General features: G+C 40.2%; 1 protein-coding gene and 1 pseudogene across 2 annotated transcripts; both read left to right on the top strand.

Annotated features, from left to right (window-relative positions):
* The first annotated feature begins 129 nt into the window (after nucleotides 1-129).
* LOC121943737 lies at nucleotides 130-6,550 on the top strand (annotated as a pseudogene).
* A 259-nt stretch (nucleotides 6,551-6,809) lies between these two features.
* Nucleotides 6,810-19,392, top strand: rinl (Ras and Rab interactor-like). Of its 2 annotated transcripts, XM_042487335.1 has the most exons (11): nucleotides 6,810-7,743; nucleotides 7,895-8,060; nucleotides 12,163-12,274; nucleotides 12,966-13,038; nucleotides 13,483-13,571; nucleotides 13,692-13,774; nucleotides 14,704-14,935; nucleotides 15,856-16,563; nucleotides 16,695-17,012; nucleotides 17,124-17,255; nucleotides 18,568-19,392. In XM_042487335.1, coding segments are annotated over exons 1-11 (2,388 nt in total). In that variant the 5' UTR covers nucleotides 6,810-7,741; the 3' UTR covers nucleotides 19,041-19,392. The 2 variants fall into 2 exon arrangements, with proteins under 2 accessions (XP_042343269.1, XP_042343268.1); XM_042487334.1 differs by lacking the exon at nucleotides 6,810-7,743 and having other exon boundaries at nucleotides 7,881-8,060.
* The last annotated feature ends 8,469 nt before the right edge of the window (nucleotides 19,393-27,861 follow it).

Raw genomic sequence — 27,861 nt, 5'->3', positions numbered from 1 at the left:
GTCATGATTTTACGGCACTTTGCTGTTAATTTTAGGAACATTTTCTTAACAGTGTGGTACTTGGGTCTGCAGTAGGAACCACATGTCTTGGAAACTAGGTCACAACAAACACGGAGCGTGTTTCTGACGGACAACAACACGGCGATCCAGCGCTAGCTGCGAAGTGAATGCTAGTCATAACTTTGTAAAATCGGGGATTTAAAGTAATTGTCATTCGGACCCTTGTGGTTGAAGGGTCTCAGTAAACGGATAAATGTCTGATGCATCAGGTAGGAAGACTGTCTGATGTGTAAAATTAGTTACAATTTTGACAGTCAGACGGGTGCTACCGCGCTAGCTAGCTAGTTAGCTAGCTATCTAGCTAACAGCTCACAAACACAAAACATTTGTGGAGGCGGAGTTTGACTTGGCATTTAATTTTTGCATTTTAGAGCTTCGTAAAAAAAAAGAAGAAGAGGAGGAGGTTACACCTGAACCAGAGGTAAGAAAAAAACATCTAATCTGCGGTAGCGTTAAGCAGTAGCTAGTGAATGATAGCAGGTAACGTTAGACGGGTTTATTGTTACTCAACTGATTGTCTGATTTGTTAATGTCTGCCAAAACAAAGCAGTCATCTGTCATCGTATGACCAAGGCAGATCTCGAGTGAAGAAAGCAGTCATTCACATTAGTCCACTGCTCGTAGAGTCATCGGTTTTAATGCCATTGTTGTGGTTTTTTTTTATAGGAGCAATCCGACGACGATAGCAGCGGGGAGGAGGCTGCAGGAGACACAGAGAGTATGTAAAAAAATAATGGCATATCTGAAATATGCGTTTGTTTTCAGCTTTTTCTCAAAAAGGATTATCGTCATTTTCTCCCATCTTGCCATGCATTGCAGACCCGATTTGACAGAGTTTCACTACCGAGCATGATTGTAGTTTTTTTGCTGCGCTTTACTCATTCTTCATAGTAAAAGTTAGATTTGTAATACTTTTGCAACCCTGCCCACCACACAGTCTCCACAAGATCCCTGTGACCTCTCTGAGCAGTGATGGTGACACCACACCACATTTCAGTCCCATTTTTATAGATATAAAAGTGATTGAGTGCAGTCAAAGAGGTGGTGGTGTTAACTTTCTCAGAAAAAAAGAAAAAGCATTTTAGCATAAAGGTTTCTTTTTCGGGAGGGATGAAAGATGACTTTTCAATATTTGCTTTTAGTGTGTGGTGTAATGGGTTATTAAATATTTCAGAATATTTCTTGTAATTTTGTGATGCATCGTGTCGATGCACTTTTTTTTCTCTCTTAAATATATCACATCAGATCTTTCAGATATTTGGCCTCTTTTGCCGTCATATACAAAAAAATGGACCAAAAGGCGATAGACTACAATCACTAAGAATGTAGTATATAAATGTTGTTGTGGCATTATTTCACTGTTATTTAATGTAATATGTCTCAAACGCATGCCACCAAGCTGCAAATGCGCTACTTACATTCACTAATTCATGAATTAATCCTTTAATTATTCTCCTATATTGCTTTTATCTGTATGCATAGTATTTTGTTGATTCTTAAAAGCATCATCATCTGGTTCTCTGTGCATCTGCCAGTGGACTTCCTGCGCAACCTTTTCTCCAGCACCCTGGGCCTCGGCTCAGCAGAAAAAGTCCTGGATGATCTGACCCTGGACGGAGTGGCACAATACATAAAGAGCGGCAAATGTGAGTCTTTGCCTGCCCTCCGTCAGCTCGTCCATTAGGGTTGACCACAGTGAATTTATTTGCTGCTTACAATCCTGTTATCATAAAGTATTTATTATTAATTTCAATGTTTCTCTGCATGCACACAGGTAAAAACATCATCTGCATGGTCGGAGCAGAATATCCACATGTGAGTGTCTCCGTTTCAGTATCACAGAACAAGTACATATCAAACTACTCAGTAATAATTGTTTTTTTGTGTGATATTTTTTTAATCTGTAACCTTCAACACCATCTCCATCCACAGCGGCCGGGATCCCCGATTTCCGCTCACCAGGAACTGGCCTGTATGCAAACTTGCAAAAAAATATAACCTGCCTTACCCAGAGGCCATCTTCCAGATAGATTACTTTAAGGTTTGTAAAGATTGCTTGAATGTTAGAAGAATGACACACTACAGTTCATAAGTGCTCTCGGGGGGTTTTAAGAATAATTGAGACAGTTTGATTAATTATTAGAATGAATTAATTAATTAATCGAAGATTTAGCAAAGAAGCCAAGTCTCCTGGATTTCTTTTTGCTGCAGTCTGATGCCAAATGCCAAAAACATGCCAATTGTAGGTTGTCTTATTTAAGAAAAGGCTCTGAAAGTGAGTGAGTGGTCACGTTAGAGAGTCAGGACCTAACCTATTCTCAGGAACAAAAAGATTGCACTCTAAACCTTAGGCCAATTTTCAGTCAGATGGACTACTGTGCTATGAATAATTACTTTGCTCAGTGTACCTGTGCAGTCATCTTAACACCAGCCTGTATTATGATTTTAGGCAGCGCTTATTCAACTCTTTACAATAGCGTGACATTTTTCTTATTCTTTCATCTCAGAAACATCCAGAGCCTTTCTTCGCCTTGGCCAGGGAGCTTTACCCAGGACAGTTTAAGGTACAAAACACCCGTTTTCTGATGTATGAAATGAAAAACAGATTGGAACATTAAGGTTAAAATGTAACAATCAGCGACTTCACAGGTGTTTGTTCTTTTTTTATCGGTTTAGCCGACAATTTGTCACTACTTCATGAAGCTGCTGAAGGATAGGGGTACCTGAGACGCTGCTACACACAGGTAGGGAAAAAAAAAAAAACCCTTCACATGCTGTATGCTGAATCTTTCTATTGTATCGACATTCATTTGTGCATGTTCATGCAGAACATTGACACCCTGGAGCGCGTGGCCGGGCTCGAGGGAGAGGATCTCATCGAAGCTCATGGAACGTTCTATACGTCCCACTGTGTCAGCTTCTGTTGTCGTAAAGAGTACAACCTGGACTGGATGAAAGGTGCTTTTTGCTTTTGTTTGCCTGTACAGAGCCTGGGATTGCTGAGTTGTTGTGATTTCAGTCATTGGGACTTTAACCGCCTCCCGTCGCTTTGTAGATAAAATCTTTTCTGATGACATTCCCCGATGTGATAAGTGCAGCAGTTTGGTAAAGCCAGGTCAGTGGATCTTTGTCTTTCTATCTCATTTTTATCATTTTAGTTGTTTAAGCTTGTCCAGTGTAAAATTCTAAATCATCCTTTTGCCTTAAAGCTCTAACAACCCCCAAAGAAACCATTTTATGTCCAGGACTGCTCGATAATTGTGTCACCATTTATCTCAGAATCCCTTTTTGACTCTGTGTCCCCTCGCTTCTCTCCACACAGATATCGTCTTCTTTGGAGAGAATCTACCTGTCGGTTCTTCACTTCAATGAAGATGGTGAGCACGCAGTGGTGGCTTTTGAGCATGTAAACATGTTTGAAAGGTGTGATGGAAGTCCTCTGCAGAAATAAACTCTTTTCACCCTGTTCATTTACCTCAGGACTTCCCTCGCTGTGATCTTCTCATCGTCATGGGGACGTCTCTGCAGGTTCAGCCGTTCGCAGGTCTCGTCGGCAGGTACTGCAGAGTATCATATTTCTGAAATCTGCTGCTGACCACAGACGCTGCTGCAGTCATGATCTGGCAGTATGCTGCAGTCTAGCAGCCAGTGAGACTGTCCTGCAGTGTGAAAGATTTAGGCTTGACTCCAAACAATAATCTTACTGTTTCGTTAAAGTGTCTGAGCATGATGCTAAGGGTCCACTCTACCACATTTGAAACTTACTGTAGATTACTCTGATAAAAAAATGTTGTTTAATTAATTTTGTCCCTGTCTTTCTGTTCTCTCTTGTGTTTTTTTGTCATTTAGGGTTTCAAAAAGTTGCCCCAGACTGCTCATAAACATGGAGAAGGCAGGACAGGTGAGCCTTCTCCCCTCCATCAAACTGTTTCTGCTTTCATTCTTATTCGTTTTTACTGGGAAAGATGTATTTCTTGGATTCTCTGAGCAGCATTTGTTTGTGTGGTTCTCTGTGCAGGCTGATCCTCTGTTGGGGTTGCTGGGTTTCGGAGGAGGGATGGACTTTGACTCAGACAAGGCGTACAGGTGATAACTTTATCCTCCCATTACACCTTACTATCTTATGTGAAAAACAGATCAGATATCAGAAATTCAGATCCTGATCTGAATCCAATAAAATACACTGGGTCAGATAATAGAAAAGGGTTTCTGTAATGATTTAAGGTAAAAAAAAAGAAAAAAAAAAAAAGAAGATATTTCTTATGATAAAGATCTGATTGGCTCACCCTGACATCATTCCCCTCCTGACGTTTGTCAACTCGACAGAGGAAATTTTTATTTATATATTTTTATTTATATTTTTTATCTTTATGCAAATTTGATTTTTTTCTTGATTGTCTTGACAGTCACCAGTCATGTTCAAGCTTTACCTAAAAGGGGAGGGACGGTGGAGGCCCGTACAAACCTCTTATTAATTTATTTGATTACTATTTTTTACTGTTTTACCCCCCCTTTTTCTTTTTAATCATATTTTTTTTAATTCTTTGATTCCCTTGTTATCATTATATCTTGTTTTTAGCACACAATCCAGCCACTCTTGCCTGTGTCTCCGGCCCCTCTTAACCTGACATGATTTCTTTCTTTCTTTTTTTATCTCTCTTCATCTTTACCCTATTTTTTCTTACTTTTTACAGAAAAACAGAGATTTTAACAAGTGAAAAACTGTTTAACCTCAGAACATCTTTCTAGCATCCCTCTAGAATGCTGCAATTTTACCTTTGCCTAACCCCTAACCCCCTTCTCCTCCTGCCTGAGTTTAATCAGTCTCACCAATAAAGGCAAAGAGTACTAGCCAATCAGAGGGAGAGTAGGATGGGCGTTTTTTCGCTGTCATGTGCATCAGTACTGGAAAAGATGATGTGGTATTTGAGCTCTGCTCGGGTTCTAACACAGCGACCGTTGTTCTTCTCTCCAGAGATGTAGCTCACATCAGTACATGTGATGACGGCTGTTTGGCTTTAGCGGATCTGTTTGGGATGGAAAGTAAGTTACACAATCATCTCTTATAGATCACGTGCTCATTTAAGGCTGCACTTCTTGTTTAAGTGCAGTCCATTTGCCACAGAGCAGTCACACACGAGTCTGAGGATAAATAGCTTTGGACCACAGTGCAATTAATACTGTAATCACTTCAGCCAAGAGGTAATTAAGCCAATGTAACCACTGCGGCAATTTGAGCACAATGTACTATCACAGTTTAACCTCTCATTTCCCTGATTTCATTTAATTTTGTTTACTTTAATAAAAACAAATATTTTGCTCACATGCGACATGTCCTCCGTGTCTCTCATGTTAAATCCCTCGTTTGTGCCCTCTCACCTCTCACCAGGTGGAGCTGGAGGAGTTGGTGAAGAAGGAGCACGCCAAGATTGACAGTCAGGACACGAAAGAGAAGGCGGGTGAGAGCAAAGGAGCTGCAGCAAAGGCGAGCTCTGCGTCAGTGGCACCAGAGCCCACAAAGGAAGAGTAACTAATTTAAAATCCCCCTCTCAAAGAAAAGCTACTGCAGTGATGTCACAGTTTGGGGTGAAGTGAAGCTTCGACAGGTGTCTGCCACACACTCATTTTCCATCTGCGGACATTTAATTCTTCTGAACAGTCTCACAGGGAATGTGACATCCCTGTGTTTTATGCTTCTGTTTATATCAGTCATTTGCACTTTAATGACATTAACCTTCTTTCCTAATGTTCTTTTTTAATTTTTTTTATGTTTTTGCATTAGCTCACATCTGCCTCTCTTGTGGATTTCTTTCTGAGGCAGTTAACTTGATGCATGGGCAGATTTAACTGCAAGAGACGGTGGGATTTTCCAAGTATAGCTGGCGTTTACAGAGCTCATAGAGCGTGGAAGGTGGTTAATATCTCCAAAATACCTTTTCTGCATTGAAGAAAAGCTACAACATTGTCTTCGACTATTGAACACATCTGATAGCGTGATTTGGACTAAGCCACTCTGTCTTTCCCTCAGTTTAACATCCCTCAAAAGATAACCAGGCTGTTGTGTATTTTATTGTAGCTGAAATCGGTTGGTCTGATTGCCAGTGACATCTTAAAGGTATCACATGTATCACAAAATTAACTTCCTGATAGGCAAGCTGAGGAAGTTGTAAATATAACAATAGGATAATGGAAGCTGTAGGGAAGTTATAAAATGTTTTTGCAGACGTGGTTTAACTTTTTTTTTCATGTTAATCTTCTGCTCCTGTTTGACATCTGTCATTTCTTTTAACACAATGCTCGCAGCAGTTTATGACATTATGTTTTCTTAATCTGTTGGGGAGCAACAAACTTTATATGGGACATAACATAACAGTCACTTTGCTCCCTTTACAGTCAGTGCCGTAGTTGATTTTGCGTTTTTAAATCTTTGGGGATATTTTGCTGCAGAAACAAAAGAAGGATAAAAAGACAATAACTGCTAAGTACAAGAAGAAAAGGAAATTATTTGTGCTATCTGAAAAATCATGAATCATTGTTTCATGAAGTGAAAAAAACAGGGTGTGGACACGGTTACATTACAGGCTGTAAAAGAAAATGGAAACCAATACAAAAATCCTGCAATAAATTCGAAAAATTTGTAAAGCTGATAATGTTCACTTTTGTTAAGACTGTGCCAGGAGGAGTCTATGGTCATTTTACTGCCTTTAGTTAACCCTTTGAAACTTGACCATTTAAGCTGGCTTTCTTTCAAGATCATAAGAAGGCAATGAGCAACTTTACAAAAAAATGACCATAAGTGGTCAAGTAGGCTAATACTGCTGAGGGTTATTAGTTGGTTTTGCACTCTGGTTTTGCTTCACTGGGGCCATATGGATCATAGCTGTTATACAGCTCATGGTGTTGGCAGGAAATGGTTGAAACAGAAAGCTTGACTATGATGCATACAAAAGAAAGACAGAGAGTCTTCTTGCCACGGAAATGCTGACCAATCAACAACACCTCTATATGCGGTTATCCGGCAAATCACCCTACATGTACAAAAGATTTTCAGCTAATATTTTCTGCAAATTGACATCTCTATCTAATGGATTCAGCAGAGTGTGTGCATCTGTGTGTTCATTTCTTCCACAGCTGCAAGATAAAATCTGTAAAGAGCACGGATAATCTCAGAGTTGTGGTGAAATACCAATCTCTGTTCCCAACCATTCACCATTTCAGAGCAGGAGACGGAGAAGCTGCTGCTGCAAGAGAAAAAAATAACCACTTGTTGCACTTTAGAGAACTTGTCTTTTCGGTGTTCACCCGTGCATAGAGCTGGGTTAACCACACACAGACTTAAGGGGAGGGGAGGACCAAGAAGGTGGGAGATCAGCTGAACTGTTTGACATGAAAACTGAAAGTGCAATAAATGCCAGCATACGCAGTAGAAAGAAGAACGTGGCAGCCATGCGACAGTCACCTGAATTTTGAAATATTTAGCAGAATACAGCAGGAACCCTCTTGAGGATGTATTTCTGAGGAGGATGTGAGCTTCCTATTTTAGCCCTGTTGGTATTTTGAGCTCTTAAGCAACACCTTGCAGATAGGAAGAGTTCAAGAAGAGAAGATTGCAACATGTGGATGAATTTGCCAACAGAGTAGAGGAGAGAAAATATATGAACTAACTGAGGCAGACCAACACATGTAAGTACCAACCATTTTCGTCAAATCAGTCAAAATTTTACCCTTAATTTTGTCTTAATCTGTGAGTTGTCTGCATATGACTGTATGTGTTGTTTATTTAATAGATTATGGATGCAGATGTTTGTACATGTGTCCGTATGTTTGCGTCCAGGGCGTTCCACAGTCCAGTTAATGGTACAACAGCCATCCCGTGGAGGAGCAGCAGGAGGAGACTGTCTTTGCTGGAGCAACTGAAGGGGTGTCAAGAGGCCTGGTGCCCCGGGGCCCCCTGGGACAGAGAGGGGGCCCACACTGCTATCTGTGGAACACCTGCTGGGGTGAGCTGTCCTCCTCCTGGTGAATGTGATAGAAATCTTTACCTCAAGTGATAGATTATTCTCCAATAATGACTGAGTCTACTTTTTTGGAACAAACTGAAGCCTACCACAGTTCAATAAGTCCCACATTTTGGATGTTGCCTGAAGCATCTGGTATTATATATAACGACTACATTTAAAATACTGAATCTATATCATGACTAAAATCTAATCAGCTCATCCGAAATGGGCTAACGCTTTGGACGCTGTTCACTAGCTCTGTTTGTCTCATTTTGACAAATCTGACAACCAGTGGTGGAGGAAGTATTCAGATCCTTTACTAAAGTAAAAGTACTACCACCACACTGTGAAAACACAATTAAAAAATAATAATTACAAGTTTAAGTCCTGTATTGGAAATCTCACTTAAGTAAAAGTAAGAAAGTACAATCAGAAACTTGTACTTATAGTATTAAAAGTAAAACTACCCAAATTTAGAAAAAAATACATAAAAATCAACACCCAGAAAACTCAAAACTATTTAAAATAAATGAGAAAACGACTAATGTTTATTAGAAATACTGTAGTTGCCAATTTATTTTCTGGCAATCAATAATCATCGTTTCAGCCATACTTGTATTAACTGGTTTGTTTAATTTATAACAAAACAGTATATTTTATAAACTTTTCTAATGCTTTTTATACGAAAACATTTAGTTATAAAGTCACTAGTAACAAAAGCTTTCACATAAATATTGTAAAGAAAAAAGTATAATAGTAGTATATAAAAGGGCATGAAAAAAATAGATTAAAGTGAAGTATAAGTACCTTAAATCTGTACTTAAGTACAGCACTTGAGTAAATGTACTTAGGTACATTCCACCACTGCTTTCCACAGACAAGGGGTGAAAGGTTACTTTTGTTGAGCATTTAATTATTTTTTACCTGCTTGATCTGCCTCTTAATGTTTTTTGAACAGGAAGATTAGATTTTTTTCATTTCTGACTGTCAGTCTTTTACTTTCTCCATCTCTCTGCATCACTTTTATCTGACCCTGTCATCCGTTTGTAACCCAGTTTGTATCAGCTCAGTCATACAGTCCAGTGTTTTATGAAACTATGATGCTTTAAACATGGGTCTCAAAAACAAACATACAATTGGGATCTGCATGCTTTACTTAAATTGTTGGCTGGTCTGAAAGTTGACATGCACACCTCTGTGACATAAAACTAGTTCCCTTTTCTGTTTGACATCTGATAACACAGCAAGCGTTTCTTTGGGGGCTGAATGCAGAAGTCGTGTTGAATAAAAGCGTGTGCATAGCAGGGAAAAGCCATTGCAAAATGGGCGGATGCGCAGCAAAGGGAGAAAGCGAGTAGGACAGAAAATTCTATAAAAAGGCATTTTAAAAGGCTGATATGCAAACAACTGCTCAATTCAAAACTCTTACTGGAAATCATTGACACGTGAGTATGGGGTCAGTGGGCAGGGACAAGAGAGTCTCACAGAAAAGCTCCTGTGAATATTAATTACAGTGTGAAACAATGTATCTCATGGTGGTTGTAGGATGCTCATTAGGTTTACTTTTAATGCGGAACAAAGCAGTTTATATGTTAATTTCTGCTTGAATGTTTTCCAGTACATTTTCCTATGAATCAGATGCACGACTGACTAAATGTTGCCGTTATGAATCAACAGAGTAATTGCTCATGTATCGACTTTACTGCCAGTACGTGTAAGTGCTCAAAGTGTGGTGACTTGCAGTAAATTTGTCTCTATTTCTGATCACACTGAGAAAGACAGCCACTTCCTGTGTGTGTGTGTGTGTGTGTGTGTGTGTGTGTGTGTGTGTGTGTGTGTGTAAGTAATTGAAAGCACCTCTGACTTCGGTTGTGGTGATGTAACTACATGACTGAGCCGTTGGTTCTCTCTGTACTTGCTATTGCATGTGCTTTGTTGTACCCGTGTTAGTTGTGTCTCAACCAGCTGCATATTCTGTTTTTTTAGTCTCTGTTTCCAAATAAGGCGATGTGATCAAACCCGTAGTCACTACAAACAGAACATCTTTGCGAATGAAGTGCCAGTGTATAAAAGCAATGAGTGATACTACAACTGAGACACTTGTTTTTTTCTGTGCCTTAGTATAATAAATAATTATACATTATGAAATAATACATCAGTGAGAAAACAGCCTCTGAAGATAATCAGACTGCTTCATTGAAAAACTCAGCTTCATCGGGACTTTACAGACGTGGTTTATTCAGACTGAATTTGCAGTGACCTGGGAGCACAAGAGAACAACCTACTGACTCATCTGACCTTGATTTAAATTATGCTAAACTCTGATAGGTGCAGGGAAATACATGACATCACCCTTTTCCCACCTGAGCCCTGGCTGCTGTGAACCAGTGAAATAATCACAGACAAAACAAAATACGCAGATATCTTTTGTAAAAAAAATAACCAAAACTGATATAAGTTTGTTTTTTTGAGCTGTATTCCATATAAGAAAGGTGCTATATAAATAAAATGTATTATTATTATTTATTATTATAATGACACTGCTAACATGTTGGTGTTCTGCGAGCATAATGTTTACCAGCATGTTAGCATGCTAAGATTTGCTAATTAGGGCTGAACGTAAGGTACAGCTGAAGAAGAGGGCATTTGTTTTGCAGGTTTTTGGTCATGAACCAAAATACTGGACAAATTTTCTATCACGGCTAAAAAGTAGATCATCTCCTGGCTGAAGCAATCCCATGTTCAGCCATGGCAGTTTTTTAATGTCATGTGGATGCTTTTAAGTAACATTAGTTGTTGTTGGGTACTGCTGGACAGAACTGAGGTGAACCATAAAGAAAAAACAGCCAAAGACCGAGCTTAGATTTACTCATGGTCATCTTACTGGTAAGCTCTTTCTTTGGCTTTCAAATGTAATGGTTTTTGTGGGCAGATGGACTGAACTGCAGTCTTATGGACTGGATTTCAATCAGTCTTGAGTCACACATTTGCTGACTTCACAAAGTCGAGTAAAACTTGCAGCTCGACTTAACTTGCGACTTGGAACTGAGCCTTTTGAGAAGAAAAAAAAAAAACTACTGGGTGCCAGCTGTAAACTATTAGACCAAAGATAATTTCGTTTGCGTACTAAAATGATGCTTTGGTCCACACAAAGAAAAGCTAATTGACAGTACAGATGGAGATGCAACAACTTCCAACTTTGTTTAACAGAACAGAAGTTACTCAAAGAACAGGAAGTCAAGGCTTAAAATAACACAGTGAGCTAATACTTAGTTAATCATTCTGTTAAAATGGCATTATGATTAGTGAAGAGTGCATTAGGACTTGTTTGGGACTCAAAGCTTAGGACTTGACTTAAGACTTGAGTCTTGTAACTTGCAAAACAATACTTCCACCTCTGTCACGAATATTCCCGAAAAGTTGGCTGGGGCGTCATCAAGAGGACTCAAAGTTGGCTTTACTGCCATTGTCAAAAGCTTTGAATGTGTGTAAATGCAAGAAAAGTTTTAAAAAAGAAATAATTTAAATACTGGAATACTGAAATAATGGGGCAGCGGTCAGTCCACAGGGACGTAACCCTGACTGCTTGGGGCGCCTGACCATGGGCAGCCCCGTCACTCAGACATCTCTCCATTTAACGCATGTGTATAAGTCCTGTTTGTGCATGTGTGTGTACATCAGCCTGTGAGTGTAACATGTAAATTACAACAGAGTGAAAAAATTTAATTTCCCCCTCTGGGATGAATAAAGTACGTCTTCTTCTTCTTCTAAACACAACGAAATGTGAAAAAAGCGAGAAGTCCTGGGGAAATTTGCTGTTAGTTTGGTGACAACCTGTCATCATGGCTAATTTCAACATCATTTTAATCCAGCCTCGTCATACAAACACTGAAGCACTTTTTTTTCACCACACTTTTTCTTTCTTTTTTGGTCCATCCAGCTGTCTGTCATCTCTCACTGTGTCTCTCTGTGCTGCCTGGTTGCCATGGAGCCCCGCTGTGTAGCTTGCCATTGTTAGGATTTAAAAGAAACCGTTTTCCTGCTCAACAGGCTTCCGTAACGCTGCACATACTAAAATGAGTCACCGTGTGTCTCCCTCCAGAGTTTCCTGGTTGTGCAGGACTCTGCGACGTCTCAGCCCAGCCTGCTGTGTGTGTCTGCTGGAGGAGAAAATGAAGCAGTTGTTGATTATAATATCAAAAGCACAGGGAAAGGTATGGACCAACTGCATGCAAACACACTCAGTACTTCTTTCACTCTCTCTCCTTTGTGTGTGTGTGTGTGTGTGTGTGTGTGTGTGTGTGTGTGTGTGTGTGTGCGCGTGTGTGTGTGTGTGTGTGTGTGTGCGTGCGTGCGTGCGTGCACACGTGCGTGCGTGTGTGTGCACGCAGTCACTGGGTTCCCTCTGTGTGACTTTTAGTGGTTATTTCATGAATCATTTCGTCTGCTGCAACTGACAGAGCAGACTGATAAACATTAACCAAAAACATCGTATGTTCTGCTTTCTGCCATTGAACTGACAGTACAAACCTGACTCAGCTGTAACAGGTGAGGGCAGGTAATCAATTCAACGTCCTGTCAAACCGGCTCTCAAACGGCAAAGGCTGGCTTCTTTAACTGTAAACTCCTCTTAAGTTACCAATTAGACCGCCTCATATTAGGGCTGCTCTTTTGACACTGCAGATGCATTCAGTGGAGCTAAAATCACAGGCTGGAAAGCACACAGCATCAGATAGTAACAGACATAATGGCGAGCGTGAAGATAAAATTGATCAGTCACATTGGCTTATCTTGAAAAGTCCCCTCTCGTTCTTCCTGGTTCTAGCTCTGGTGTGTTTCCAGGAATGTATTTTTTCGACAGAACATGCGAGTAACTCTGCCCACTCTCTCTGTTTCTCGTGTCAGTCTTCCAGTTGTCTGAATCTCGTCTGTCGTTCTCTGACTTAACTCAGCTCGTGCTCTTCTACTCTCTGACCAGGTAAGGACCTGCAGTATCACTGCTGCCTTTTTATTTGTTGTGTCAGTTTGAACTCCCATTTGAACTTGGGCTCCATCATGATGTTTTGATTGACATTTATTCAATTCTGTTTTGCCTGTATCAGCGTTTTATTTTAATGATTGCTGTTAAAATTAATTAATTTAAAAGTGTGAAGAAGTGTCAGCATGGCAGGAACTTTTACTGTGTAAAACCTGTGTAAAACAGGGCGCTGTTTTCATTAACTCATTTTTTAATTTGAATTTTCTCTTTATAAAAAAAAGTTGGGAAGTTGAAAGTTTCAGTTTTGATTAAACAATCACTAAAAGCTAAACTTTTGTGTTGGAGTTTGGTATATTTCAAATTGAAAATGCACATCGGTTACAAACATGGGTTATTCGTCTCATGAGTAACTAATAATTTGTGTCCTCTCCTCCTGTGTGTCAGGGATGTGTTGGCTGTGTGTCTTTCCATTCCTCGCTGGATCTACAGTGTAACCGAGAAGAACAAAGATCGTCTTTCTAAACTTGAACCCAGTGAGTCCTCCATCTCTGTGACCTTCTGTCTCAAATCCTCTCCCAGAAGCAACATCAGAAACACAAAACCAGAAAGATGTTTTCAAAAACTGTCTAACCTGAAACACCTCTTTCATGCAGAAACCTGGCTTTGCACACCACCTGACCAACAGCCTGATGAAATGACACAGAGCGAGCCAAGCAGCGTGATGTGCTCCATACAGGTACTATATACTGTGTGTGTGTGCGTAAAAGTACAAGTGATGGTGACAACTTCCTTATTTCTTTGTGTTTGCAAGTCAGGCTGCATATGTCTAAAAACTTTAACTTGGTAACTTTTATTTTAAAAAAAATGTTATATTTTATTGAACTCTCACTATATCCTGACAGTAGTACATGAGACAGACAATCTGTAAAAATAAATCATGTTCATCTGCCTCCTTGTAGTGCTCATAAAGGCATTGGCTGTAATCCACTGTTTTTGAGACTCCTTTGCTCTGCTTTTCTTTCAGTCGGGTTTGATTCTTGCAAATGCCATTAAGAGCACATTGGAGGAGGAATGTGTGTCTTATGTACTACAGTATGAATGTGAATGAAAGTATGACAAAAAGTTATTTTTATATTTTTTTATAAGTTACCAACTTATAAATATTTTTATAATAGCAACTGATCAAAAAACTATGTGTAATGTAAAAGGAGTCACTCATAAAAACAAACCCACAGAGATTCATCAACTTTAGTGTTCAAGATATTTTCTCCAGAGTTGGTGGAGGCTAAAACAGAGCTAAAAGGAGAGCGAATATTAGACTTGCACTCACCAGGTAGACAGAAGATTGACTCTAAATTAATGCAAATGTTGCTCCATGTCTGCTGGATGCATAAATAGGCAACTGTTTGCGAACACTTTGCAATATCAGCTTCATAAATCAATAATATGTCTTTGTTGTGTTTACATTTTTTTTTTCCCACTGATACTCCAAGTGGCCAATAAATGTATTCATTTGGCTTTAAAGTTTAGGCTTCAAGCTTATTTTATGGCCACACTGTGATGAGCAATGTTTCACACCATCCTGTCTCCTCACTGTGTTGATACCTGTGTGTGTGTGTGTGTGTGTGTGTGTGTGTGTGTGTGTGTGTGTGTGTGTTCCCTCAGCTGACTTCCACCAACGGGGCGCTGTGTATCATTAATCCTCTCTACCTTCGTGAACATGGAGATGACTGGCTGACCCACAGAGCGACTGATGCACAATGCACCACGCTGTCATCAACTTACAGACGAGAGCGGCGCCTCAGCACCACCAGAACATGGGCAGGGGCGGGACTACAGAGCAAACGAGCCATCTCGTTGGACCAGGAGCCCTCTGCTGCCAGTACGGAGACTTCTGGTGAGCACTTGTTAGCTCCAGACCACTTCTTTTACAACTTGTTGTTTCTACATTTTTGTTTGAGTATGTATGAATTATTCAAAAGAGATATAAGCTGTTAATTAGTAAAGCTTGTAGATGGTAGCTGGTTGTGTTACCCCCTCGACAGAGCCAGGCTTGATGTTTCCCCATGCTTCCAGTGTTTATGTTAAGCTAAGCTAATTGCCTTCTTCACACTGCCAGTTCATGATGTTGTAGCCTCATTTTCATATTTAGCATGCAGACTTGAGATTTTCTCATAAATTTGTCAGCATTGGCCCTTTTAACACAAAAGACAAATTCATACACATCATTTCACTTGAAACTATTTGGGTAATTTTGATTTTGGGTCCCTTTGTTCGCTGTGCTCCATAATTTATTAAGTGCTTTTGAAGTGGAATCAGTTGCCCATATGGTGTTGGTAATAAATATAACTTTTATTTATCCAGGTAAAAGACTCACTGAGATTTAAGATATCTTTTACGAGAGCGATATAGCCAAGAGAACAGCATAAAACATAGTTACAACAATACATAGCAGCCGAATACAACTGTGACACATTACAAAGAGCGAGCACAAAGTCCAGTTAAAATGCAACACATACAGGCAAATACATTAATATGTGCAATTTTCAATTTCATTGAGAAATTGAGTAGCATTCACAAGAGCGCTATTGTCTCAATCATTTAAAAGTGACTTAAATTACCCCGTGGCGATCAGCTCACACAGCTTTAGGTCCTTCTGTAAGTTATCCCAAGTAGAGAAGGCGGCAAATTTAAAAACTTTTTTGCGAACCACAGAGACATCAAGAGAATACTGTGAGAGTGCAGGCCATATTGATTCTGTTTTTTACACATGTAGGTACGCAAATAAGAAGCGTAATCCATTTTGTCCTTGTCCAGGTCTAATCAGAGCCCAGTCAGCTGATTCGCCGCGTGGCCCCCCGACCCCATCGACACCAGCTGCTCCAGCAGAGGTGATCCTCAGGAGGCCCAGCAAAGATTTGGCCTCCAGCCCCCCTCACAGAGCGAGCACAGAGAGCCTGTCTTTATCTATTACATCCACCCCTGGAAGTTTAAATTCTGCAGCGTCTGAGCTGCAGCCTCACGGCAGCCCGGTGCCTCAGTCTCCTCACAGAGTGTCCTGGATTGAAGATGGAGTCTGGCTGCCTCCGCCGCGACCGTCCTCTTTGCTCCACCCTCCATCGCTGGAGCTCGACTCGCTGTCGATAAGCAGCATAGAGGAAGAGCAGGAGTCCCAAACGCCATGTTCTGTCCCACACCACCCGTCGGCGCACCGGTTGGCTGACAAGGTCTTGTATCGCCTCTCAGCGGTCGGGCAGGCTCTCGGCGGGCTGGTGAGTACGAAGAAGAGACTGAGCAATCGTGTGCAGGAGCTGAGCGAGCGGAAAGGTTCGGCTTTTGCGGAGGCTGTGAAAGGATTTGTGGAGATGACGCTGAAGAAAGGGACTGATCCCGGCGGGGTCACGGGGTCAGAGTTCTTACAGGAAGTGAGGTCATCGCTCTCGTCACTGAGGGACACGCTGTTGGACTATCCAGAGATCCAGACATTGTTGGACAGCATCACTGACATGAACGATGCAGAGATCGGTGAGTGAGCTAACAATAGACTAAAGAAAATCTCTCAAGTGTTTGTTAACATAATTGACAGAACACGTCAACTCAGTAATCAACGATTGCTCCTTTAATTTCTCTTTTCACACCGCTCGACTGTCCTGCAGACTCTCTGGTCGAGCTTTCCCTCCACAAGGTGGCTCTGAAACCCGTCTCTGCTCACCTCTACTGCTGCATTAATCAATCGCGGACCAATGACGGCAGCTTTGAGCGACTTCAGAGCAACCTGCGTGTGCTGGAAAAGAACGAGGTGGAGGATTTAGGGGGGTCGGCAGGAGTTGGAGTTCCCGACTCTGTCACCCTTGAGCGGATCCAGCAGAGGTGGACTAGTATGCATGAGGCCTACTCCCCGAACAAGAAGGTCCAGATCCTGCTCAAAGTCTGCAAGAGCATCTATCACAGCATGAGTGCTAATGCTAGTTCAGGTAGCCAGGTGTTTTTTTTTTTTTAATGATTTTTACTTTATTTCTTAGTTTATTACTGTATTTGGTTGTTTATTACCCTTTTAATTCACACTCTTCTCTCCTTTCCTGCAGACAAAGTGTTTGGAGCCGATGATTTCCTGCCCTGCCTCACATGGGTGCTGCTCCGTAGCGATGTGGTCACCTTACACATAGACACAGACTACATGATGGAGCTGCTGGACCCCACACAGCTGCAGGGAGAGGGTAAGGCACACACACACACACACACACACACACACACACACATTCCCACCACAACACACTGTAGTGGATCAGTTGGCTGATTCATCAGTTGCCATGTGATCTGGATTCACTTGCAACAGTTGTAAGTGCAAACTTAACCAAGTCATAATGCAAGTGTTTACAAAGTAGAGATATACACGTCACTAAGGTAAAAATGGTATTATATGTTTTTGCAACAAGTGATATGTTACATTTGCATATTATTATGTAACAGATAAGTTGAAACTTTACATTTCAACAACAGTTTGGCTAACGTGTGGTGGTGTTTCAGCACAGGCCCCTGGGCACAGACATACAGAGGGCCCCACCAGCCATCCGAAATAGGACTGAAACAGGCAGACTCGTTGTTTGGCCTCTGATGTGTTGCACCTCTTTGTTGTTGTCTGTGGTTTCGTGTGCCTTTGTAGCCATGAAGGCTAGTCTCTCTGTGTCTCTTTGCAGCTTTTTTGTATCTCTTTGTTGTTTTTTATGTTTCTTTGTGGTTATTTTGAGTCTCCTACTCATCAGCATTTGTTTCTTCATGTGACATTTTGCAGTTGAAGGCCGGGGGGGGTTTGTGTTTTGGTTTAAAATGTCTTTGGAAAAACACAACAGCTTTCTCGTGGCACTATCCACACCAGTGGAGTCACTATAAGAACATTTACATTTGGAGGCATAAAAACAGCAAAGACTCACTCAAACAGCAGATTTTGTTGTTTATAAGTCTGAAATAGTGGTCTGCAGCTTGGCAGCCATCTCGCCTAGGTGACGTACCATCCTCCGTACCCTGCACCTCCCAATGACAGTCAGCTTAAATTAAGTCACTGTAGATACAATGATATGGTGTTAATAAAATATCCAATATGTCAATTATTCCTGGTTTGCAAAAACTAAATAATTTTCTGATGACCAAATAACATCAACCAGGTAAGCTTCATAGGATGTTTCCCTTTTATTCTAATCTGCATAAATACTCCAAAACACACATGAATCTCTATGCATGCATGTGTAAAAAAAAAAAAGAAATCATATTCAAATTTTGTAGCTCATTAATTGCTTAGGTTTTATGCGAACAGATTAAGTAAATTGCTAGACTGAAGCTAGCCAGCAGCCACGTAGAATTTAAAAAAGACTTTTATTTCCTAAATTTTGCGATGCATCTACAAGTTGCAGGTGTTACTCAATTCTGTCTTCAAATGGTGATATGGGTTTGACTCCCGACTGCAAGCTCTATATACTGTTTATTATTACAAATTACAGACCATCTTCCTCTCTGCATTCTCCATCCCAACAGGTGGCTACTACCTTACAACTCTATACGCCTCTCTGTACTACATCAGCAGCTTCCAGCCTCGACTGGCCGCGCGTCAGCTCAGTGTGGAAGCCCAAAACTCTCTTAACCAATGGCATCGCAGGCGCACCCTGCACTGCAACCAATCACGGCGCAGCCAGAACCGACGGACCATTCGCAGGCAGACGTGTCGAGAGAGGGCCGTGCAGATTTCTGACAAAGCAACTGGGAGAAAAGAGGGAAGTGGGACAGAATGTGAATCTGTTAATACTGATGAGTCACAGCGGCAGACAGAAAGCAACACAGAGGCTCTGCAGCCGCTGGGGAAAGACATGAGCGGAGGACAGGAACCTGAGGACGAGTCACAGATTTCCACTCCTGCGTCAGACTGTCATCAGCAAGTCATAATGAGGAGCAAACAGAAAGATGGACAGACTTTAAGTACAGTTGGAGAAGAGGACCTAGAAGAACTGTAATGGACAGAAGAAGAACGGTCCAATGCAAATCAAAGACTGTTTATAAAGATGGATGACATGCTCCCACTTACCCCCGCTATGCTTCAGTGAAGATGAAATATCCCAGATACGGGTGCTGCACTGGTGATGTCATTCAGAGCCAGAGACTGCTCTGTAGCGATATCTGTGGTGGGGGAGTTCCCGCCAAAACTCCTGTCCTATCAATCACGAGCAGCCCAAGTGCACGCATTGGCTGTCAAAGTTGTCAATCATGGGGGAAAATCCACTTTTTGTAACAATAAATAACTCATTAAAACCAAAGTTATCATAAAAACAAACACTTAATAGTAATAATAAAAATATACTTTATTTATAGAGCACTTTTCAGAGAAGGAATGCAGCTCAAAGTGCTTCACATAAAAAGAAGAGCAACAGGAAAAACAAGAATAAACAGTCATAAGGCATGTGGTGAGAACAAAATATAAAAGTCAAAGTCAAAAGTACAGAGACCAGTTAAAACAGTGAAAATAGCAGAGTTGATATGAAATAATAAATACAAGAGTTCAATTCATTAAAAGCTAGACTAAATAAATAGGTTTTCAGTTGTCCTTTAAAAATGTTCACAGAGCCTGCTTCTCCTGTGGCTTTTGGAAAGGTTTTCCATAGTTTTGGAGCATAGTTAACAAAAGCTGTGTGTATGATTGTGTGTATTTAAAAACCCAGCAGTAGAGGATCTAAGGGCTTGTGAGGGTTTATAAAATGATAGAGAGTCTGCAGTGTAGGCCGGTCCCAAACCATTAACAGCTTTAAAAACAAACTTGAACAAACATCAGGGTGATGAGAACTAGCTTCAGTGTCTTAACTTCTATCTTTTGGAAAAATTTATTAGGCGTGGAGTTTTTAGTTTGGCCTAGTTCCGTCCCATTCACCAACATTGAGGAGCAGGCTTTATGACCTATACTGCAGACAGACACCAGGGGGCAATCAAGATTGAAAAGTTACGCTTTGGGGAAGCTGTCACGTTGTCCATCTTTATAAAGTCTATGATGCAAATAATGACGACCTGTCCGCCACAGAGAGAAAGCCAAATAAACCCTCCAAACATCTGCCACATAAACCACCAGTTTGTCCTGTTGGGACATGTTATCTCTCAAGTCCACCTAAAGTGATGAAGTAGTTTCCACAGCAGGAAAAGCACGGGTGTAATTAATAACATCTCTAACGATGAGTCTGGTCCCGGGCCCTTCTATAGTGCTCACTGTGACTCACGGAGACATAATCAACTCGATCACTTACACCTGTGCTTTCCCTGCTTTGAAACTATGCATCCTTCAGGGTCCTGAGATAAACCTGAATGAACTGTTTAGAGGGTAAAGAGATACTTTAACTTTTTTTTCTTGCAAAATACTGGATATCTTATGTCCTTTGTGGGCTGACAACTTTTCAAATGAAAAATTCAGGTAAGCAAAAATCACTGTCACTGCTCACGCTAAGGCCTTAACTTGTGATGAGGGGTCACAAGTGGACACTGCAAGGTTAGGAATCACTGCCTTAAATGAGTCCAAATTTACTATTATAGTTATAAAGAAGAGAAGAGTTTATACAAAAGCTGTTATATTTATTTGGGAACAAATAAAAGTTTAGTTCATGTTTTTAAGCTACTATATTTTGTACAATGCTGTATGACTTGGGATTCTTTTATATGCTTCATAACTTAATGTAATTTCTGATTTTTAAATACACTGAAAATTAAATTAACGATTAAAAAAAAGTACATTAATAATACCAACAAACAGTTTGGGTTGTACAGCTTGCTTTCACTCTCGTCATCTACATTTTCAGCAGCAGCTTTGTCTCATGTATTATTATCACTGCAGGTCAGTTAACAGCACTTTGCACAAAATAGTAGCAAGTAATGTTAAAGGGACAGTTCACCCCCGAATCAAAAAATACACATTTTTCCTTTTAACCCACAGAGCTATTTATGTAGATTATTTTGGTGTGAGTTGCCAATGGAGATTTTGGCCACAGAGATGTCTGCCTTCTCTCATATATAACAGACTTAGACGGTACTTATCTGACAAACTCAATGTCTCTTTACAGAAATAACAAGATAATCCACAGACCTTGTTCTGAGCAGTTTTATGTAGGAACTATTTTCTTTATACCAAACTACAACTGCCAGCTGTATAACTGCACAGCAAGAAGTGTGCATCTACAGCAGGTTCGCCTCAGTTCACCACTGAGGAGGATGCCACTAATATTTACAACTCAAGCTGTCACGTGCCTCTTGTCGATGAGTAGACACACACTTCCTTTTGTGGTTGGTGGGTGTAGCTGATTCCAAAGTGGACCCAAAAATCAATAAATTAAGCTTTAAATCATTTCTTTTCCTAATGTCACAGTATCTTTGTTTAAATGCAATGAAGTCTTCTACTACTATAGCATATCTTTTGTGCTTGTTACTGTTCTCAACTCGGTGAAGCCTTTTGTTGTTGATCAAAACTAAATATGATGCTTTTAAACTACTTAAACACAGTCTCTTCTTTTAGGTAATCAGGACTTAACAAAAACAAGTTCACTTGGTGCCTCACAAGACGCCTTAAAACAACATGAATATCTCTTGTATTGTGACCACAAGAGGGCAGCATCAAACCTGCTGTGAGGTGTAACGCTTGCATCCTCTGTAAGTGGGTATACAGTTCTGAGAATACACACCTTTGAATTTATTGAGGTGTCACTGTATTTGCACTTGGGAATATATCAAACAAAAATGGAGTAAACATTTGATTTATTCATGTTGTTTTCAAAATGTGGAGAAAAATTGTTACTGCATTCAGCAACTAACGGTCAGTTGGTGAGTCGCTGCAGATTTGTGTTAAGAGATTCCACTCTTACACACGATGAACACAAACACATGCACAAAAACAACACAGCATGCTAGGTTACAATTAAATTATTAACATAAATTACTAAAAATACTGTACATGTAACGTGGGATTAAGGATGCTTTGGCGTGGTAGTGGAAATTGATTACTGCATAGGTTTTTAGCACTAAAATGAGTTAAAGTAGCAGCTGTGGTGGTTGTAGTTAAAGTACAAACAGGATTGGATATAGCAGATAGAGAGGCGCAGGAATAGATGAAATGGCAGCTGAAACTGAAGGACTTGAGTTGAAAATCAAAACATTTAAAGGATTTGGACGAGCAGTTGAGACAACTAAAAGTTTGTTACGTCAGCGCTGACAGAGTTTGAAACACCAGCTGAAGTGTGTGAGGAGGTGAAGTGGCCAGAAGTGAAGATTTTAAAGATACTGCAGTGTTAGTTGAAGTTAAAGCACTTATGTTGAAGTAACAACTGAAGTTTGATTCCAAAATCTTGTCGAAGTGGCGGTTAAAACTAAGTTTAAGCAGTTAAAGTAATTACACTCTATAAAGGAGCTGAATGGCATGTTTATTATTTTACCTCCTCCTTTAAAGTGTAATGTTTTATCTTCTGTTAAATTGTCTGCTCTTTTCTTTGTTCCTTTTCTTTTTAAATACACGTTGAGCTGGGTTTTTATTCGTATGAAAGCTTTTTTTTAATAATTACAGTTTGCATGGTGAGGGAATTAACTGGCAGTTGAGGTTAAAAAACTTGGTTGAAAGTTGCAGTGAACGCAGTTGTCAGTTTAAGCTAACAGGAGACATTTAAGCATTAGGAAGTGAGTCTAAGTAAAGACAGAGCAAAAACACGAAGAAGTTGCAGATGAAACACTCGAGCAAATTGAATTAACAGCTGAATAATGAACACTTTAAGCAGTTTAAGTTGAAGGTTAACAGCTTGTAGTTGCAGTTGAAATGTGAGCGTATGTAACAAACAAAGCAACAATAGAGGTCAGGCATTAGAAGTGAATTAGTTGAAATTTAAGCAACAAATGTAATGGTAAGCACTTAAAAGGGAACTGAAGTGGCAGTTGAAGGAGCTTAAGTGAAAGCTGTCATTGCTCTTAAAGCTGTTGTAGTGGAAGTGAAAGTTAAAGCAGTTATGAAAGTTTGCACACACTAAAGCATTAAAGGAGTTGAACTGGGAGTATTTGGGGGAACAAATTGCCTTTTCATCTATTGTTTTTGATTTAGACTTTTTTTCCTAATAATTTCCAGTAAAATATCAATTTCACTTTTTCGTTTTGTTTTTACTGTGTAATTAATAGCACATAAATTCAAATGTTAACAAAATATTTTATGCATGCACATACATCAGACATGTACACATGTAAATAGTTATACAGGGGGCCTCTTATGTAAATGCATGTACACACACGCACACACACTCGTACACAGATTCATGTATACACACATATGGAAACGCATCATCGCCGCATTCTAACTGACCGAGCCAATCAAATTTGCCTAATGAGACATCTGGCATTCTGCCTGCATGTGGATGTCAAGCCTAGAAACAGCTGGGCTTTTACACACACACACACACACACACACACACACACACACACACACACGCACGCACACAGACACACACCCTCTCTCCTCCCACACTTTATCAATGCTGTCAGATCTGGTGGAAGAAAGAAACACAGTGATACATGCTGGATCACACATACATTGGACATGCACACACATGCATACACACACACACACACACACACACACACACACACACACACACAGACACACAGACACACAAGGCAAAAGTTGTGGGACACGTTGTGTTGAGGAAGGAGTTGTTGTCAAGACTTTTACCGGCCACTATAGTGTAACACACTCGCTCTCCCACACACTCGTTCTTTCACACGTGTGATATATTATGCATACATGAGTGTGTGTAACGCACTCACCACGGTCATAAATTAGATATATGGCAGTGGTGGTGGCAGTGGAGGAGGGGGTCCACAGAGAGGAGAAGAGGAGTGTGTTTGTGTGCATGTGAAATGAGGAAGGGGGGGGGGCACAGATGGCTGTGGCCTGAGGCATTCGAGGTACTGCAGCTAAACACGGAGACTGAAACACACACACACACACACACACACACACACACAGAGAGAGAGAGAAGATTAAGTGTTGGGAGGCTGTTCACATACACAAACACTTCAACATATACTGTATAGAAAGAGAAATAGGAGACTGAGAGTACAATACAAACACACATGGCACCATAGAAGATGTAGACTTCAGGTGGGACGCTGGGGACACGTCCCCCCACAGTATTTAGATCACATGCATTTGTCCTTCCCTATAAAAACACTGACTTTTATTCTGACAAAATTAAAAGCATTTTCAACATAATTTGATACAGAAAGACACAACTTTGGTGCATAAAAACTCATCAGAATGCTGAAAATTAAGCGTTTGACGCTCAGTATTTTCTGTCGGAGGACCCCCAAAACCTCCTTTTCATATGTGTCCCCACCCATTCTGAAATAAAATGTATGCCCTTTCATGGCACTATTTCCATAAACCATATCAGAAATAAAGTCTTACAGTATGAAACTAGTAAAAAACTATAATGTGCAAGATTTTGGTAAAAAAGAACAGGGTTTGAATACAGATTATTCTTCAGCAGTTGAAAGTAACTACATACAATTACTAAAGTACTCTACTTGAGTATAAAGTTGAGCTACTAAAAAGGTAAATTGGAGTGCTGTCCTGGACTTTTTATATTATCTGCATTACAGATCCTGCACAAATCTTCAAGGTCCAACAGTGCATTGAGCATATTGTGTATTTATTTTGAGGTATTTATACTTGCCATATCATTCTCCTTTATATTTCTACTCCAGGAATATTCAGGACTAAATTTCCCTACATTTATTTGACAACTGTGATTACAGGTTACGATTTTAAATAAAAAAAACATACTTTTACATATACTGATACATGTTGTTAAACTTCCTGGTTCAAATCACAGACAGTTGGTTTGTGAACTCCTGTTTTGATGCTTCAAGTTCAGCATTTTGGCTGTTGCCATCTTGCTTTTTTGGATACAGAGTTTTGAAGAGACTGGAGCTGATTGAGCGAGCACGGTTAATATGTGTAACACTGGATCTTGATAAAATGTAAGTGGTGTTCATTAAAAAAAAATCCATGCCATGTTTAGTTGCTGTTGAAATTAGACCAAAACCATTGTAAGTCGTGCATTTTAACGTAACGGTCTGTGAGGATTAACACAGTTTTAGAGCCAGCCTCGAGTGGTCATTTGAGGAACTGCAGTTTTTGGTACTTCTGCACTGGCTTCATTTTACAGCTTCGGAGGCTGCCGCTCAGGTCAAATCAGATCAACCCTTTACAAGAAAAGATAAAACTAATGCCAACACACGACTGGACATAAAATAAAACTAGATTTGCGTGTATGTCAGGTTCAAGCTCTACTTTTTTTGGCATACGCAACTGCATTGTTTCAATCATTTTTGTGCACTTTCATTGGGCTTAAAATACCTCTCAGATGCCTGCTTCCCTTTCAGCTCAGTTATCGTCCTAGATTAGGTCAGACCAGAGTGGAGTTTGACTGCGCCGCCCAGCTTTGTCCTCATCAGTTACTCGTCCCCTGTGATACATGTAAGTGTCTTTGTCTTTACTGTGGCCTTTCAGAGGCTGTCACCATCCAACAGCTTGCCTCTGTCACGGCTCATTCACACACTACAACACAATAAAACTTTCACCCATTCTCTTTTTAACTCTCCTGCTCCTTTTTCATTCCCTCTCTGTGTCATTCATTCCCTCTGCTGCTCTTCCTCCTTTCCCCACTGCATTCCCCCGATCCTTTTCCCTCTCCCTCCCTTTTACTCCCTCTCTCCCCCTCCCCCACTTGTCTGAACTCTGACAGGTGTGTAATTGAATGATTAACGACCACCAGAGTACCCCCCCCCCCCCCCCCCGCTCCTCCTCCCATGGACTCACACTTTATGTTAAAATGGAGTTGTACATATTTATGCACACACATATTCATGCGCTGACACACGCAGGCCTGCACATTTCCACATTACACATGTGTATTCATTTTGCTTCAGTAGCCCAAATGGTCAAATTCGAACCAGTCTTGAAATGATGGAGACATTATAAGGAGTGTGGCAATACAGAGTGCAATATATATTACATTGCACGCGGCCGAAGGCTGCAGTGGAGCTCATTTGAAATGACGCCGTTGTCATTTTTACAAAATGTTTCAACTTGTGTGAATTTTAAGAAATACATTTCACACACCAAAATAATGGTTCCCTCAAAATTCAGCCAAAACCGTAACGTCTGATTTGGGAGGTTGTATATGCTCCTCTAACGGCAAACATCCAAACACAATGCATGTAAATACATTCAAGCACGTTCTCCTCCCTCTGTTCTCTCCTCTCCTCTTCATTTGTCGCCATAAAGGCAGATTTTATGCGGCGTAATTCCCACCATCTAATGGAGAGTGCGTTGGTGAGAGGATGGGCTGACAATCTATTTGAGCCAATAATAAACTGAGGCGATGAATGATACTGTGAGAGAGCGCTATACACACTATATCATTGAAGTATGTGTTGTTGATTTTTGCTGAGATTTTCTGCGGGGCTGTGATGTTGCAGGGTCATAGATTTTAGGATTGTTGTTTTCAAATGACTGGAGAGAAAAAAATTCCTTCAAGAGAGGTAATATTCATACATTATACATAAAGCGCAGCCTTATACAGTAGATCAACAGGTTCAGTTGTTGTAGGGAGCAAAGAATTTGTGTAAGTCGAGCTCGAAAGACTGAATTTTTAAGGCAGATACTGGCATCTACTGACTAGTGGCTCAAGTAACAGTTTACCTTTTCTGTATTTAACGAAAAGACCACAATCTGTCCCAAACCAAATGTTATGAGTGCCTAATATAACCAATAATAGTTTCATAATGCACCTGTATAAGTGAATATTGGTGAAGAGAAATGATAGTTTTGGCATACACAGTAACTGAAAACTCATTCTTTTTTATTTAAAAAATGTAATACATATCTTTCAGGATAAATTTACTACTGCAAATAAATGGTATACAAACATAATTTGCAGGAGATATTGTTGCAATGTTGAAAATGTTTTAAAAAATCTCATAATGATGTATCAATCGACCTATGTTTGAAGCTGTCTTGAAGTCTATTTATTTTGAGTTTCTCAAGGTCATCATAGTCATTCATCATTCCCAGTGGATGAACCCTTGTGATTTTAACACTAGTAATAATAATATGTAGGATTTATAGCGATTTTCTAGGTACTCAAAGTCATTTAATTGATAATTCTTTGATTTTTCATCCAATGGCAACATGAGGTTGAGGTTTGTAACACTGAGTGAAATATCTTGACTTCTAAAATTACTGTTTTTTAAAAAAAAAAAAAAAAAAAAAAAGAGTCCGGTGGGTTTTGTGATAACGATTTCAGGGCTCTTTCTAGTTAAATAAAAAGGATCATACTATTTCATAAATAGGTCTGTCTATGTATGGACCCTTTCCATCATGTTGTTAGACATGTAGAATAACAATCTTAGCTAGTTTTTGGCAAAAAAAAAAACTCCAAATGTAACCTCTCTGGGCTTTTGGCACCGTCAGTTTATGTCCACTGACGGTGCCAAATGCCCAGAGAGGTTACATTGCAGCCTGTGACAATGCATTTATCATGTCATGAAAAACAAACTTTCACATAGTCCCACAGTTAGTAAGAGGTCACACCGATGTGGAATCAGTTTCGATTGAATCAAAAGTCGTTATGCTGGTGAACAAGGCGTGTTACATGTTGTGAAAAAGTGAGAGGTGAAGAGTAAAAGTGAAGGACCCGTCCTGAGCCACATGCCATGACCGTGAAGGGACGAATGAGAGAAATGAAAAGTGGAGGGGTGCTGAGG

Source organism: Plectropomus leopardus, chromosome 5 (genome assembly GCF_008729295.1).
Source record: "Plectropomus leopardus isolate mb chromosome 5, YSFRI_Pleo_2.0, whole genome shotgun sequence".
NCBI classification, from domain to species: Eukaryota; Metazoa; Chordata; class Actinopteri; order Perciformes; family Serranidae; genus Plectropomus; species Plectropomus leopardus.
The sequence above is the reverse complement of the archived record's forward strand: the minus strand, read 5'-3'. Positions and strand labels throughout refer to the sequence as shown.

Coding starts and splice junctions, on each gene's coding strand:
- rinl (XM_042487334.1), top strand. CDS start 7,881: ATGTTTGCGTCCAGGGCGTTCCACAGTCCAGTTAATGGTACAACAGCC. Junction 16,564..16,694: donor CATGAACGATGCAGAGATCG/GTGAGTGAGCTA, acceptor ACTGTCCTGCAG/ACTCTCTGGTCGAGCTTTCC. Junction 17,256..18,567: donor CACACAGCTGCAGGGAGAGG/GTAAGGCACACA, acceptor CCATCCCAACAG/GTGGCTACTACCTTACAACT.